A 17,884-nucleotide genomic window follows, 5' to 3' on the forward strand; every position below is an offset into this window, starting at 1 on the left:
TTGCAGATCCGATAGGAGAGGAAAAAGAGGTTGCAGATCCGTCAAAGAGGAAGAAGAACGCGACGGAGAGGAAGAAGCCCCCCACCTCGGAGTCCCGGCAGCAGCACACGAACACGCACCACCAACGGCGAAGGAACTCACCGCCGGCTACTGGAGAACACCGCCACCACTGCGCAGACACCCACTGCCACCGGTCTCTCACGAGGAAGAAGTGGATTGAGCTCGGAGAGGAGAAGGAACGGATTGAGACTGTTGTGGGTCTACTTATAGAGAAGGGTTGGGGAGGATGTGAAATAGGACCGGAAACTTTCATCTTCCCGCGCGAGCCCGCCGTAGCCACCCCGAGCTCCGCCATAAGCGTCCAAAATCGCCAACCGAGTGCCGCGCGCAGCCGTACTCTAGAAACGAACCTTAACGGCATCGCTGAGAGCCGGATAGAAAGGGAGGTTTTGCCCACCTCGAACCCCGCCCCCAACAGCAAAACGACCAAACCGCCTTTATCACCAGCCCCACCCGTCTCATCACGCCGCGGGTCCCACCCCAATTAACACAAATGACACACCCGCTGCGCAGCGGGTTCGATTTACCGATCCGCCAGCTGTTGACCTCATCTGACCCCCTGGGCCCCACTAGTCAGCCCCACCGCCACGTGACCTATTAAATGCTCATCCACAGACTCATCAACCGCTCCTGCTCCCCCCTCGTCTCTTCTCATTCATTGCTGATTGATTGATCCTCCCCGCCTCACTCTCCTGTGTCCTCGCCTCGCGCTCGCTCAGTCGCTCCCGGCGAGGAGGGCAGCAGAAACCCTAGCGGCTCGGGCCGGGCGGGGGTTAGATGCTCCGAGAAGGCTCGAGAAGGTAGGGTAGGTTAGAGGTGCGCCACCGGCTATGGGCTGCGTCTTCGGCCGGGCGGCCGCGTCGTCCCCTGCGGCGCCGAGGAAGAAGAGGGGCAAGGAGAGGTCGTCCCCGCAGCCCGAAGCGGGGTCGCCCTCCGCAGTCGCCACCGCAGACGGGGACGGGAGGCCGCGGCGGCGGCTCGGGGGCCGCAGGGCGGCGGGGCCCAGGCAGGGGTGCGTCCCCGCGGCCGCCGCGGCGGAGCAGCTCGCCGCCGGCTGGCCGCCGTGGCTCGTCGCTGTCGCGGGGGAGGCCCTCCGCGGCTGGGCGCCGCGCCGCGCCGACACCTTCGAGAAGCTCAATAAGGTAGGCGCTCCCCTGAAATCTGGTCGTGCTACGGGGAGTATACCGTACTGATTCGCCATTCCTTTCTTGTGTTGGCTTTGTCCGGCGATTCACTCTTAAGATAGGATCGGGCACGTACAGCAACGTGTACCGGGCGAGGGACACCGTCTCCGGCCGCATCGTCGCCCTTAAAAAGGTCCGCTTTGATAACCTCGAGCCAGAGAGCGTCAAGTTTATGGCCAGGGAAATACTCATCCTAAGGACACTCGACCACCCCAACGTCATCAAATTGGAGGGCTTGGTCACCTCCAGGATGTCGTGCAGCCTCTACCTTGTCTTCGAGTACATGGAGCATGACCTTGCTGGGCTTGCCGCAAGTCCTGATGTCAAGTTCACATTGCCTCAGGTGTGTGAGAGTTGATTGCTATTTCAGACGGTCGATGATTACTCGGTGGAAATTGTGAGTTTGATGTCACTGTGTTATCTTGCAGATAAAATGTTACATGCAGCAGCTGTTGTCAGGGCTTGAGCATTGTCATGACAATAATGTATTGCACCGGGATATCAAGGGGTCAAACTTGTTGTTGGATAATAATGGGATTCTTAAGATTGCAGATTTTGGGCTGGCGACATTCTTTGATCCACGGCATAAACGGCCAATGACGAGCCGAGTGGTCACGCTGTGGTACCGTCCACCAGAATTGTTACTTGGTGCCACTGATTATAGTGTAGGCGTTGATTTGTGGAGTGCTGGATGCATTCTGGCAGAGCTCTTGTATGGAAAGCCCATAATGCCTGGGCGCACTGAGGTGAGTCTTGAACATGGGGTCGCTCTGTACTCTGCCATGTTAATTTTTGTAGTAATCCTTGGGGCTACGCTGTCAATATCAGAACTATGGTTAAATCTCCCCTTCCCACTGTTCCCATTATAAAGAATTCTGTAGTAGTGGCTGAAAATGTTGACTTTTTGCTCAGATAGCCTTGTGAGGACAGTGTTATCTCTCCGCTGTCTGGTCTTTTGTTCAATTTATTTATGTTGGCAAGTAGTTGTTTGTAAACATGTCATTGTCATTATGGGAAGACATGGATGGCCTTTTGCCCTTATTGTAAGTGTCTGACTAACGTTTATCTAAGGATATTGTGGACTCCCATTGGTTATTGCCTTTAGTGGGAACTTCTATTGACAAACATGCGTCTGCTGTTTCTGCTATAATAAGCTTTTGATGCAATTGTATTCATTATTGGACATGTCCAAACAGATTTGATGTTTCTAAGTATTTTGTTCATATATCTAGTACTGGTGGAATGACATACATAACAATAAGGTTAAATTCAACATACATGTTTAATTCTTAATCAGTTTTTACAGATTCAATGCTTGGCTCCCTGTGGTAGTTATTATGTTTTTTGTCATTTGACAACCTCTTTCATTAGTCACCAAAATTTGCCAATATGGCCAATAGTTGCAATATATTTTCACATTTATTAATGAAAACCTGTTGTATTGGACAAACCGTTGTTGTCATACATTGTATATCAGTAGCATCCAAAAACACAAGACATAAAACAGTCAACTTCTATTTAGTTTATTTACAGCAATGCTCTTGTTAAGGTATAATATTCAGGGGTATTAGTGTAATCTCCTAGTATAGGTTTCCCCTCTTCTAGTTCTTGTCCGTGCATATCTTGTTGCGGCATCTTCTGTGGATGCCGTTTCCATCCGCCCGTCTTCAAGCACGGAGAGGACGCTCGGCCACGCGACTCTTCGTCCGTCGTTTTTGCCCGTCTTCAAGCATGGAGAGGATGCCCAGCCACGTGACTCTTTGTTCATCATCAGCCCGTCTGCTGACCCATCGCAGAAGTTGCCTCGGCCGCTCATTGTGGCTTGGAGTCTGCCCATCGTGGACCCTCTTCAACGCCGCTCGTACACGTGGCCTGTCCGCCCATCTTCGTGTCGTATGTGCCTCCCACCATCCGTGAGCCTGTTGCCTATCCTCGCGGACTCTTCTCGCCTGTTCTGTTGTCAATCTCGTCTAGTCCGTGGATTCATCCGCCCATGTTTGGTTGCTCCCGAGCGCCCTTGCTTCCATCTTTTGCCTTCTTTTGTACGAGTCCAATTTTCTAAATTTCATTGAATTTGTCGCATTTGTGTCCATCCAAGTCTAGTTCTAAACCTACAGTTTGTCCAAGTCGTTCATATCCACAAATTTATTGTTGGATTCGCCAACTTTTTTTCTTTGGTTAGCTGAGCCCCGTCAATTTAGCTAATCATCATCATCTTGATGCGAGTTTGCCCTCTTGATCTCTTTGGTAGCCATTTTGCTACACTTCATGATCAACCACTCTGTCTTACTGCTTGTCATCTAGCAACAGTGATCTCTCTATTCTTCCTTTGGCTTGATTGATACATCAATTTATTCTCGTCGAGTTCAAAGTCTCCAAAGCAATGTTCATAGTTGAAGTACCATTTGTGAAGACTTGGCGTATTTGCTGAAGTACGGGTTGTGAAGGCAATACCCTCTTGTCAAGGAGATCATTTTGTACATCGACATTGTTCAAAAGTTGCCTTTCGACATCTTCATTTTTTGGATTTTGGATGTATACACTATTACACTTTTCTTTTTCAGTTCTAGTGCATAGTGCCAACTCTCCAAATGTACTGACATTGCATTCATGTTGCATTTGAGAGGGGGTGTCGGGGTATAATAGTCAGGGTTATTAGTGTAATCTCCTTGTCTAGGGTTTCCCTCATGTGTCTCTCATGTACTCTATATATAGTCCCCATTGGGCCTCAATACAATCATCCAATTCAGTGTCCCTTATTCATATCAACTCTTACATTTGAGCTAAAGGATTAGTATCTCATGAGCTTTCTTGCTGCACTTGTTGTTCAGGGATGATTAAGATGGCATATATTATATAAGTTCGAGTTGCATGAGTGAACCAATTCATATACTCTTATTGGCCTATGAATCCCATGAACAGCCCTGCCCTTTCCCCAATGTCAGCTGCTCATGCAAGGTTTAGTCTTGTATAACTCTAGAAAATAGGCTGATTGTCCGCCTAACCTCGCGGGATTAAAGTAAAAAGTGAAATCCTGATGTGCCAGATATTACGTAGAAACTAGGAGGGGATTGCTAAAAACTCTGCAATATATGAATGGGTGAAAACGTAGAAAATACTGAATTTAATCTTTTGAAATTGCTTAGGAGATTAGTATGGAATGGGCATGATGCTTGAGTTGCCAATGGCCATGTACATGCACTTTGGTTATTCATAAATCTATTGAGTTGTAAATTCAGCGAGAGTGCTTACACCACAACATTTTTTCTTGAGTTTTCTGTTCATGTTCCTCCAGCCACCATATATTCTTTTTTTTATGCCACACTTTTATTCTACTGTTAAAACTGGGATGTACACTATTTACCAGGTGGAACAGTTGCACAAGATTTTCAAGCTATGTGGTTCCCCTTCTGAGGAGTACTGGAAGAAGTCTAAATTGCCACATGCAACAATATTCAAACCTCAACAACCCTATAAACGTTGCATCAAGGAGACATTTAAAGATTTTCCTACATCGGCTTTGCCATTGGTTGAAACTCTGCTTGCAATTGATCCAGCTGAGAGACAAACTGCGACAGCTGCATTACACAGTGATGTATGTTCCTATCCTTTCTCTTCTTCTTAGTTGGAAAGAAATTTTTTAGGTGTGTAATCAGAAAAGTTACTATGAAGAAAGTATGGTGCTGCAGGAAAACAATTTAGATCTAGAAAAAAAAAATATTTGCTTCAAAATATTAATAACTAGATATGGAGCAGAACTCCACAAGCTGGGAGAATCTGTATGGTTGGTATTATATATTTCTCAAATTTTATTTATGGGTTGCATATATTGCAGTCTTTGCAAATAAGCAATATATGATTCTATTTTGGACGCATATAAGTTTGTACTACAGTCTTGTGCAATTCAATCATATATACAGTATGTCATAGAAAATGGTGCTCTCCTACTAGGATCAATATTATATATCCATTTTAGTTTTAGATTTGCAGTGTCGTGATGGTGCCTGATCTCTAGGAGATGCTTGTTGTCCATTGAGTTACTCAATCCTTATCCAGCCCCATTTCATCGACACTTGCAACATGCTTCTGTTGACGGGTGGCAAAGAAGTGCCCCCCCCCCCCCCCCCCCCGGTTTCCTTCTTTTCCTCTAGGATCAGGCGATGAAGATGGTTGTTGTCTTTTTGAATGGCCTTATGGTTTTGTGCTGCTTCTAATGAACTATTATTCCATCATCAATAGTTACTCATCATGTGCTCTTTTCTTTTTTTTCTTTTGGGAAAAAAAATGGCTTAGTTTTTTTCAACCGAGCCTTATGCTTGTGACCCTTCAAGTCTGCCAACATATCCACCAAGCAAGGAGATGGATGCCAAGTTAAGGGACGAGGAGGCTAGAAGGTGTGTCACATTTACCCTTTTTACTTTTTGCTGGACATACATGCGGATATAAACATGTTTGAGCCCTACATACAACATTTACATCACATGTTTAATGGGTTACATGAACTGTCTTGTGTCAAGTTGGGATTAGTGTTTTGAGTCATAAATAATGAAATGTTGATACTGTACACATTCTGGATTCACATCATTCTTCATTTTATCATAACTATTGTTATTCATTTGTAATCTATCTGATAGGAACTTCCTGTGTTTTCCTTAAACTGTCATGCAGCCACTTTCTGCTATTTTCTGTGTGGTTTAGTGTTCGTTTTTTTACCTTCTACTGTTATGAAGTAGGAATTAGCCAGAAGCCAAAAAAAAAAAAGAGAGAGGAGACCGTCAGCAAGTTATTGGCTAATCACATTTGTAAACTTGAATGGCATATATCTGCATGCACTCTAACTGCTACTGCTTAAACTTCCTCTTTTCAATCAAGAGACTGCACCAGTAAGCAATAAAGGATATATTCATCTTTGTAACTAGTTTATGTTTCTGTGTTGTATTATCATCCTTCAGACTACGAGCTGCTGCAAAGGACAAAGGAGAAGCAAAAAGGACTCGACCACGGGATCGGTCTCGCAGGGCTGGACCAGCACCAGAAGCTAATGCAGAGATTCAAGCGAACTTAGATGTGAGTCAAAGCTCTTTATGACTGAAGACTATGCTTGTTTTGCTTGCTATGATTTTCACCATTGAGAAATACAGAAACTGCCAAGTTAATTGTGATTATCTGATACTGTTAGGTAGTTCACCTTTTGATTTCGCTAACCTGTCCTGCAATGAACAAAATTGTTGCAAAGCTTGCACAAGAAAATGAGTTTCCACAGAACTCTTCCTTTTTTCCCTTTTAGGGAAGAAATACAGACATAGCAAAATTCACTACTTCAACACTTCAAAATTGCCAAAGTGTCATAAAAAGTTGAAATTAACTAGTGTTCGTATGTCGCTGACAAGGCATTAACCGATGCCAAAGGTGTCGCTGATGCCTAGCTAATATCTATGCATCATAGATACAGATATGTGGTATTGGACAGATATGGATAGGTGGATATGACATTTTATGTAAAAGCCCAATACACAAATGTCTTAGTTTTTTTTTTTAAAAAAACAAATAGATAATAAGGCATATTATAAAATTCTAAAAGCCTATAGCAATTTTGCCAACACAATCTTGCATTTGTACTGTTTTGCTCATCATTTCCACATTTCAATTTTGCTAACACTCCCAACTGCCAAGCCTGTGAAGCACCTCCATCCAATTCTCAAAATCCAAACTTGCAAAATCACCTTCGACTTGAGGCTTCCAGGGTCGGAGGAGATCAATAGATAACTGATCCAATTCCTTTCCCTCCCACTTCCAGTTCCAGCAGGCAGTAAAACACATACTACTAAAAGCACTCCTTGTGTTATTGCTGCCATCTAGTCTTGGCTAGGAAAAAACAAGCAAAGAGTACGAATGAATTTGACTAGGTATGGGGTGGGACATGGGAGAGAGGACAGGAAGGGACTAATAACCACGGGAGGGAGGAGGAAAGAGCTCCCTGCCTATTTACCACAGGTGCTGTGTGCCTTGTGGGTGGTGTGCACCTCTGGCAGCTGTTGCCTGCTTGAGCATTGCAGGCAGCTGCTTAAGCTCGCTGCCGGCGCTGTTCTCCACGTGGGCTGTGTGCGGCGGCAGTTGGATGTTTGGGTGAGGGAGGCCACGGCGCAGAGGGATCTAAGGAAGGAAGGTGGGGCACTGAACAACCAAACACAGCTGTGCTGGGTGTATGTATCAATGTTCTGGGTTAGGCTGTATCCAGTAGATGGGCTGATACATATTGGCCTAAGTATCTGAAATTGTAGTATTTATTTTGTCCTGATACTTCCTGGATATATCCACCACATATCTGTATCAGATATGTATCTGTTACAGGATATGGCCCCTACCTCACGTATCAGGGTAACATAGGCAAAATAGGGAAGGAGAGAGGGAACAGAGACAGATAGACAACAGAGAAAGAAAGGAAGGGCAGCATATGGGCAACCAGCAGGTGGCACGGCTCTCCCTTTGCCTTCCCCCACCTTCGTTGGCTCCTGTGCAGTTCTGCCCTGCTAGATCAAGCACGATGGGTGGCACGGTTCTGCCCTCTCAAGTGTGGTAGTGGCGATCTGGAAAGGGGAGGCAGTGGTGCACCATTAGCATAGGGGGAAGGGTTCGTCAGTGCTCCTGGGTGGTTGCATCGGGGAATACATAGACGACGCAGAAGGGGGAGTTAATTGGCCCCATGAGGTTGGAAGAGACAGGTGTTTTATGGGCTGTTGACTTGGAATCTTGGGTTGAACCTTAGGCTAGTTGGGCAGTTGGTTCACCGTTTCTTGTGTTTGTGGTCCATTGATGGGCGTATTTTTTCTTCTTCTCTGATATACATGACTAGGGCGTCCGCCTTGCCCGCCTTAGTGCCTAGTGCCCTGCTTTAAGCGCCTAAGTGATAAGAGGATGGTGGGTTGCCACACCTTTGGTTTGTTGCTTTAAGAACAATGAAATTAAGATAAAAATATGATCAAAGCCAACATTGTTTGATTGCACTACTGCTAAGTGCCAAATAAATCTTTGCGAAATCATTTGCCTCTATTAATTTGTGGCAAAACCTTCCAAGAAGTATCCCTTGTCTCTTAGTACATTTGTTATTGCTGTGAATCAGGGAGATTTATCTATGTTTTTTGCTTCTGATCACAAATGAGTTGTTCCAGATGAATTAACATAAGTAAACTCAGGCAGTTTGTCACTTTCAAATGTTATTGCTTAATGTGATACTGAATATTGAGGTTCCCAAATTTCTTATTAACAGCAGAGGCGACGGATGATAACTCATGCGAATGCAAAGAGCAAAAGTGAGAAGTTTCCTCCTCCGCATCAGGATGGAGGTACGGGTAATCCACTGGGATCCTGTCGTCACATGGAGCCTATGTTCGAGCATCAGGATGCTTCCTTCAGTACAGTAGTCCCCATAGAGAAGGGGACCTCACAAACATGGTCGGGGCCGTTGTTTGACCCAGCAGCTCTTGGGCAGTCAAGGCGGAAGAAGCAAACTACCCTAGATGCTAAGGCTGCTGCTTACTCAAAGCAGCTCCAAAAGGAAACGGGAGGGATACGAGCCCGATAATAAAGTGTCCCAGTGCTGGCGAGCAAGCTCCACAGTTTTCCTTCAAAAAAAAAAAGAAAAAGAAAATGAAGTGTCTTTTTTTTTGGTCATCAGTATGTGGAGGGACCGTGGGAAAGGTTTTTCATGGCGTATAGATGAATTTTCTTGTTTTGTCCCTCCGGTGGTTGGAAAGCAGGCAACAGCACTGTTTGTAGGGTGAAGTCTTCCGGATTGTGTACATGTCATGTGGTAGCGTTTCCAGTACTGTTTAGATGCTTCTGAACAAGCTGCCGTCACCAGGACGGGACCTTTAGCGGTCTAAAGACTCGTGTATTTATGCTCTTGACGACAATTCAGTTGCCCATGTGTATATATGGATTAATTCTTTCTTCTGTATGTAAAGAGACGATGGTAGGCTTGACTTATTAATGAATCATCAAGTGTGATGGCGACCTTTCTCATGTAACAGTGGTAATAATTGTATAGTTTTGGTTCTCGTAAACTTGCTGGCGGCGGGTTGCTTCGCCTTGTACTCGGGGTAGCATCCTCAATGAAAAGGCACTGTTCTTTCAGTTTTCTTGTTTTCAGGAACATTTACTACTGCTGCTAGTCAATGGATTAGCTCCGATTGTACCTGAAAAACGTTAACGATGTGAGTCCAGGTAAAGATAGATCTAGGCAGGGACACATCTAAATAATACAAGTCTCATGTAAATGATTATATCCAGTGCTATCGTAAACAGTCCGTCACCCTTTGCTTGGGTAGGTTGGCCGACCCGCTCAGTGGCCTGTGGGGCCTTCGGCCGTTGTGGTGATTGGCCCACTGTCATAGTGATGTGTGGTAGATGTTAAAGTGTTTGTCACGTTGGTGTTCTTGAAATGGTGAGTCATTGTGTCGAGGATGTTAATAAGGGGTGCCTAAACAAGACATCCTTGACAAAGGATGAAAAGCTAACCTGAGAGTTAGACTCGACACCCCCCTCTACAAGAGTGCGTTGATTAGCGCCCTAACTCGACCCACAACACGGACATTAATCGATCCTAGTCTCGGTTACGGAAACGAGGTCGAGCGAACGACTAAAGGCTTAAAACCATACAATCCTCGACTACGGAATTACCGTCGAGCAAATCGACTAGCCTCGAGCGCAAGGACGCACCCCTGCCGCCTGCTGCTGGTACGGGATTCAGAGCATTTAATGTGACTGACAGGTTCCCACCTAACCCAGCGGGCACGGTAAACGTGATGATGGGTCGTGCACCCGTCAAATCCCACGTTTTCCTAGCTTTATCCCTGAATTCGGAGAAAGGTACATACAAGTAGTGACGCAACAGGCGTATTGTCCCGTCAGGAAGCCCCTCAAGACGTAATGGTCAGTGCTCTTGTATACGGACGCCGTCTAAACCGCCAGACCCTCGAGTCCGCATGCTCCTTTCCAGAGAAGGATTGAGCGACGGAAGTCAGCGCTCAAACCACTCCCGACATGACGCCTGCTACGACGTACAAGCATGCGTATTCACGGACTAATACCGAGCAACATACAGGGGATAAGCTCGGGAGGTGCACGCGCCATCATCACCAAGTACACTGCAACAAGATAGGTCGAGGCCACGCCGGTAGGGAAGCCTCGAGTGGATTCACGCCATACCCCTATCGAGGCCTACTCTAGTACCTACATCCTATAACCTTGAGCCTCCCCTTGGTCTATAAAAGGGGACGCCGAGGCTAAGCAAGAGAGAGAACACAACTCGCACACATCACTCCGCTCCTCTAGAACATTCTTGTATTCACCCCTGTATAAGCACTTAGCTGCAAGGTAATACAAACTATCTCCCCCCCGCTGGACGTAGGGCCTTCTCTTGCCCGAACCAGGATAAACTCTCATGTTCATCTTGCATCGCCATCCGAAAAGGAAGACACGCACACAAATTCACTTGTTGGTGTTACCCCCCGAGGTTAAAACACCGACAGTTGGCGCGCCAGATAGGGGTCCTGCGTGTTTGCTGACGATTTTCCACCTGTTTTCCGGATGGCTTCCCCTATTTCACCGATTCCACGCTCCACGGTGATCTAGTTTGGGAGCCTTGAGTTCATGTCCACCGGCTTCGGCTACGACATGATTTTGCTTTCTATCAGAGGACCGGAGGGCGCCCGCATTGTGCCCGCACGATCAAGGGCCGCGCGTCGACCTCACCACCACGCCTCCCCGCCCAAGAGGCGCGATCAGCACCGTCACCGCTGCCCCATGGCTACTGTGCGATCACCGCCCCGCGCAGGGCAGCTAGACCTCCTGGTTGAGGGTCCGTCAGCTCCGCGCCTCAGAGCAGTGACCGAGCCAGCCAGCCAAGGGAGTGATCGCTGCTCGGCAGCGCAAAGGGAAACCATCCCTCGCGCACCTTCACCGCCATCCGCCCTGCTGCCGCACGGGTTGTTTGCCACCAGGTGAATGTTTCCGTTCAGCCTCGACAATGCCGTGACATCCCTCACCAAGACAGTTCGTCCCAATGCCGATGCGCACGTAGAGCGGCCACTGGCCCTCGCACGTAGCGTAACGACGCTATAAGAGGTCCCCTCGTCAGCTGAAAGTCTAGGCTTTCTACAGATACATAGGCCTCGACCCCTTGGACCAGGACACTACACACTCACCACGCTGAGACAACAGCTAGTGAAAGAGTGGCACGGATGCTTCTACACCGCCGCAGAACCCGACCCCAGCTCCGAGTCTGATAGCTACGACCCCATGAGGGGATCCTTCAACATCGTAGACGGAGCCGTGGCTACCACGGACGATATGGAGGACGACGGCAATGCCGCTGCCACCGCCACTCTAGTAGCAAGGACAGACCCTAGGACTCCTGGGCAGGAAGGACGACCAGACCCTCCCCCTCCTCAAGACGACAAGGCCGCCTAGGTCACGCAACTGCGTGAGTTAAAGGCCAAACTCGACGAGGATCGGGAGCACCTTGACCAAATGGAGCGGGCTCTCGAGCAAGATCAAATGCACCCGCATGGCGGAGGCGCTCGAGGTCACACTTGAGACATCTACCAACAGATCGTCGAGGAGGGAGAACCGGAACGCCTTATCAATTGTTTCCCTCGAGTAGGCCAGAACATAGTTGCGGCAACTATGTTACTGCGTAACATGCCCGTACCCTCGAACTCCCAAGCACACCGCATATGAGATGAGGTACAGGGCTTACTCCACGTCGCAGCGGCCTAGCAGGCTAAGAGCTCGGCCTCCCGACGTCGAGGGGCAGCCACGGAAAGACATCCCGAGCCAGTGCGACATGAGAGGGAGGTTTCTGTCCACCAGGAACCTCCTCCTCGAGGCAAGAGGGCGACGCTGATCCAGGAGCGCCTTGTCGACAATCGGGAGCCGCGTGACGCATGCCACGACATCAACAAGCACCGACGGTGCAAGCACGGGGATGCCGAGGAGAAAGGCTATAGCACTCACCGCGGCAGACATTACAACAGCAATGAGGATCAGATGGCTCCAAAGTCGCCGGGGCCTTCGAGTCTTCAGCCGAGCAATCCACAGCATGCCGTTGCATAACCCATTTCAACCCCTGACCAGTATCGCCAAATACAACGGCGAGACTAAGCTAGAACTATGGCTGGCATGCCAGTTGGGCGGAGCTCGAGGAGACGATCGACCAATCATCCGACGCTACCGCTCTTCCTCTCCGAAACCGCTTGGAGGTGGCTCGAGGAGCTCCTCGCAAACCAAATCCATGACTGGGCCGACCCGGTCAGGGTATTTGAGGGGAATTTCAATGGAACCTACGTCCGCCCCGGCGATTCATGGGACCTAAGCAAATGCAAGCAGAAAGCGGGAGAATCTCTCCGAGAATACGCTCAACGCTTCTCCAAGCAAGGCACCGAGCTCCCACACATCCCCGACCACAACGTCATCCTGGCGTTCATGTCAGGCACCACCTGCAAGGACTTAGTGCGAGAGTTGGGGAGTAATCGCCCACAGACCATCGACGAGTTGATGGATGTAGTGGCTAACTACGCGGCCGGCGAAGAGGCAGTTGGCACATTCTTCAGCCATAAAAATGACAAGGGGAAAGCACTGACGGATGATGATGAGGGCCCTAGCAGAGGACCCAAGAAGAACAACAAGAAAAAGAAGAAGGCGTGGCAAAACAAGCACGAGGCCATCGATGATGATTTCGTCACCGCAGTCAAGTGCAAGAAGCCTCAGGGGCCCCTGAGGTGTTGTCTTCGACAAGATGCTCAAAGAGCCTTGCCCTTATCACAAGGGAGGGGCCAAGCACAAGCTCGAGGACTGCTGCATGCTGAAGAAGTACTTCGACAGCCTAGGGCTGACGAAGGATGATCAAAAGAAAGACAAGGGCGATGACAAGGGTGGAAGCAAGGACGACGATGGGTTCCCTGACTGTTACATGATCTATGGTGGGCCCGCGACATAGCTCAGGTCTCGACAGCGCAAGAGGGAACGTCAGGAGGTCTTTGCAGCAAGGATGGCAATGCCACAGTAGCTTGACTGGTTGAGCACCCCCATCACCTTCAACCGCGATGACCATCCTGATTGAGTCGTTAGCCCCGACATCTATCCACTTGTCGTCAACCCCATCATCGTCAACGCCTGACTCTCCAAGGTGCTGATGGATGGCGGCAGTAGCCTCAACATCATTGTTGATGGTCCTTAATGCTCACATTTAACCATCATTGTTGATGGTCCTTAATGCTCACATTTAACCATCAACTAATTATGGAAAAGGATCCAAATGGAACCAACACCCAGACTAAGGGTTTTATCTGACAGAATTCCACGAGTTTTGGTGTTTGTCTATTTCTGTAGGGGGTTATGAGGAAATACGGAGGAAAGACCCACACGTCGGGTTTACATAGAGATATTAACGTGCCGCGCAATTTTCTATCATCTAGAAGACTCCAAAAGCCACGGGAACGAAGCGGAGGCAGAACGGGGCCTGGCCCAGGGCGTCCGCCCTCCTCTGGTGCCCAATCAGAGTCCGCCTCGTGGATTATGCTCCACCGACCTAATAGATCAAGGATAACTGTTCAATCAATGTCGGTTTGATCTGACGGTCCAGATTCACTTGAGAGGACTATATAAGCAGACCCCCTGGCCCCTGGAGAACATACCTCTTCTACAGAATCAAAGTTAGGGTTTCAATTCTTCATCCAAGTAGAGAGGATCCCTCTAGTTCATCTAGTTCTAGTTCTAATTCCTCTAGTTCTAGTTCTACTTAGTTCTAGTTGTAATCTAGAAAATAGGGAGAGAGAAGAGGAGAGCGGAGGAGGAGCTGGGTCTATCAGATCTTCCTCAACATTATACTTTTGCTACAACTGGTTCGTTCTTCATCGTTCTCCAAGTCCTTCAATTCATAATTCCTGAGTTCTTTAATTACTTTTATTTACATTCAAGTTATTTATTGGATTCTCGCTTGCATCAAGTGCTCTAGTCTTTATAACGCTAGAGTAGTAATTAATAGATTAGACGTGGTGTTTAGTCTTGCAATTACCTGGAATTGCACCCAATCCTGCGGATTGTTGTGGTAGCCCTAGGGTAGTGACAGCCCTAACGGTCGACGTATTCCACCTCGTTCGGATCGGTGTTTGTAGGACCGTAGTCAGAGCTTCCTATCCCCCTTCTCATCTCTTTCTGTGGTTAGTGTTCTGATGTCCCGAAATAAATAATCTTTGAAGTAATTCTTGATTCTTAGATCAACTAGAGAACTCTAAGGAAACTTCCTCTCTTTCCACCAAAAATAATTATATAGTTATCCTTGGGCGATCTTGAATCTTAATTAGTACACTCACGTTCCCTGTGGAAAATCGATACTCTGGAATACTCCCGGGTGAAAGCTACATCGGTATCCGTGTGCTTGCGGATTTTTCTGTTTGCGTTTAAAATACCGAACAAGCTTTCTGGCGCCGTTGCCGGGGAACGGTAGCTGTGCTAGTTTCGAACCAAGTCGTCTATGTATCCTTTTTCTTTTCTTTTTACCACACTCACCTTACCATTTTCACCACACCACATGGATTTCACTCTAAGCATTAACGAGCATGGAATTTATTTCATAGCCACTTCATTTACTCCATGCTCATATGTAATATCTTCACAATCCATTGGTCTCTCCAACATCACCACATTCGAGATCTCCAACCCCCTCTTCCTTTCTATTTATGAAAACTTTAAAAGGGCGGTTGTCGATGCATATGTCTATAATAAATTTTGCAGATCTCGTTGAGTTGATCTTGATATAGGTCAGCGTTGGGGGGGAAACCACTTCGCCGACATAAATTGATGGTTTCCCAAGGACATGCTTAGTGTTCTAAAATAAGCACTGATTAGATCGTAACATGAACTTCTAATTATTTGCAACATTGCCTTGTGTATTGAGCATATAAAGATAATTGTAGAAATATTCCTTCGGTTATTCTTGTCACTAACCTTTCCAGGATTGGAGCAAGAAGATCGGATGAATGACAAGCACAAGGTATGTCCAACCAATCATCATACAACATTGAATTAAATTAATCCAAACTTGAATTTTGCAAAATTCAAGCTTGGGGGAGTACTTTACATAAAAACATCCTTTGCCATGTTACTATGTTGGTTATCCCTACCTTTGAGACATGCTCAATTTGTTAAGTACTAATCGTACTACTTCATCTCCACTTGAGTAGATCTCTATAAATGCTCTCATGCTACCTTTATTTGCTTTAGTATATGTCTTGGAGTAGTTTCATTTATCTCTTAATTAAGCATGGTGCTTAGTTAGGAATGTTGATCTTACTTCCAAGGGATTTTAAATTAAGCATGGTGCTTAGGTTAAAATGCCCTCCTAAATCAAATTAGACATGGTGTCTTGGTTGATCTTTGAGCCGATAGTATGCTATAGTAGATATTGGATATTTTGTTGGACTAACCCCTGCAGGAAAACTTTCAATATTGACCTGGGAAGTCCTGAGATACAAACTCACATTGGAGACAAAGAGAGAGACACATGAAGGTTAACAATTTACACAAGGAAGGCATAGCTCACAAGAGATGTTCCATGAAGGGTGCTACTAACACGATGCACAACCGCTAAGAAAGGAAAGCTTCCACAAGGTGATACTGTACCATCACTCTTCAAGTAAGGTAACATCTTTAGGTACTTGACTATCACTTTTATAAGTTTCTCCTTGGTTCTAGCGTTCACATGAATAAAGAGACAAACATGTATGATTTATAACTCTAAATTAACCAACCCAATTAATTCAGCATGATTAGTCCTTTAATCTTTGTTTATAGTACTACCTTTGTGATCCCACACTCCTAATCATATAAGCTAAAATGTTGCACATTCAATCTCTGGAAGATATAAACAAAACATAAGTATAGATAGAGTATCTTTCCATTAGGTTGAGCGATCTGATGTGACAAATATTTTAAATGTTACACTCATGATCTTATTATCCATCAACTTTGTCTTGCTCACTATGTTTAAGGATAGAGAAGAATAAATACACTTTTGGTTCTATTGGTGTTTTCCACCAATAGGGCCCATGCACTTGATCTCTGCCTTGTCTCTATGAGCAGGTACACTTCGAGCAAAATATGAAGGAATTTTACAACTCCCAGACTCCACCAAGTGAAGAACCTGGATCTACGAGCACAAACACACTGAGCAGGATGCTGCCAACACCTAGACACGCAAGAGAGGTGGAGGTATGCACCAGCTCAAGGAAGTAGACATGCTGTCTGCCAAGCTAGACCTGCTCATGAAGAAGCTCGATGATAGAGCTGGAGATAAGAAGGAAGTCATGCATGTCTACGACTCTCATATGACTTGTGAGGAGTGTGAAGATACTGGACACTCAGGCAATCACTTCCCTGAGATGCTTGAGGACGTGAACTACATGAACAATAACAACAACAACTACTACTACAACTGTCCTCAACAAAATCAAGGTTGGAATCAACAGAGGCCTAACTACTTAGAGAGGCGATCCAGGACGCCCCGTCATCCCGATCTCTATCGGCATGGTGAACTTCCCAGAAGCACTCTGCGACTTTGGCTCCAGCGTCAACATTATGCCCAGGGTACTCTATGAAAAATTCTTTACACATCCTTTACGAGAAACAACCATGTGTTTGCAGCCTGCAGATCAGACACTAAGTTTCCCAAAGGGAATATTGAAGAACCTCTACGTCTGAGTTGGTACCTTGTACGCCCTAGCAGACTTCGTGGTGATAGAGACTGATACTGATGAGAGGGCACCCATCATCCTAGGGAGGCCATTCCTGAATACCTCGGGAGCTGTCATTTACGCTAGTGCTGCCAAGATCAGTTTCTACATCAAGGGGAAGAAGGAGACGTTTTCCTTTGAGAACAAGATTACATAAATCTTAGAGCAATCCCGATATGAACCAAGGAAGAGGACCAACAGGAGGAACAGGAACAAGCAAATGTGGACCGAGTCAGCTAAGATGGTCACTGCAGTTCAAGGAGGTGAAGATCGTCGACTTAAATCACCGTTCCTGACCAAAAAGGATGACCCAGGTATGCCAAGCATCCAGTGCTCCATTAATGGATACAACTTCCAGAAGACGCTTTGCGACACCGAGTTAGGCGTCAACATAATGGCCGCAGTCACCTATCAGCTCCTGTTCGGAACCATGCCCCTAAAGCCGACATACATTAAGCTCCAGATGGCAGATCAGACATTCTGAAAGGTTGAAGGTCAGGACAAGAAGAAGACGACACAATCGCCAAGGACGGATGGGCAGACTACGAAGGAGAAGTGATAAGGTCTGAAGACATACAGCTTGAACAGAACTGTCCTGAGGAGACCGTTGCACCGAGTCAGGTATGTAGAGAGAAGATAGTTATACATGAAGAGCAGGCGCTGCCGGAACCACCGACTACGCCATCCAGCGAATCCCAGGACGATTGAGAAAACGGAGAGTCCCGCTCAGAGAACTTAAAAACACCGAACGCCTTGCCAAGAGGTAAACTTGGTAGTTATCCTTTTCCTTTCAATTATTTAAAATAGTTTGCTTAGTTAATCAGGTTCATATCATCTCGAAAAGAAAAT

General features: G+C 46.7%; 1 protein-coding gene across 2 annotated transcripts; it reads left to right on the top strand.

Annotated features, from left to right (window-relative positions):
• Positions 693-9,271, top strand: LOC8075363 (probable serine/threonine-protein kinase At1g54610). 2 transcript variants are annotated; one of them, XM_021456701.1, is made up of 7 exons: positions 693-1,202; positions 1,303-1,587; positions 1,673-1,990; positions 4,612-4,839; positions 5,538-5,638; positions 6,197-6,311; positions 8,512-9,271. In XM_021456701.1, the coding sequence occupies exons 1-7, from the start codon at positions 891-893 to the stop codon at positions 8,824-8,826; spliced, it is 1,674 nt and encodes a 557-aa protein (XP_021312376.1). In that variant the 5' UTR covers positions 693-890; the 3' UTR covers positions 8,827-9,271. The 2 variants fall into 2 exon arrangements, with proteins under 2 accessions (XP_021312376.1, XP_021312377.1); XM_021456702.1 differs by having other exon boundaries at positions 8,515-9,271.

The sequence above is a fragment of the Sorghum bicolor genome, chromosome 3 (assembly GCF_000003195.3).
Source record: "Sorghum bicolor cultivar BTx623 chromosome 3, Sorghum_bicolor_NCBIv3, whole genome shotgun sequence".
Taxonomy (NCBI): domain Eukaryota; kingdom Viridiplantae; phylum Streptophyta; class Magnoliopsida; order Poales; family Poaceae; genus Sorghum; species Sorghum bicolor.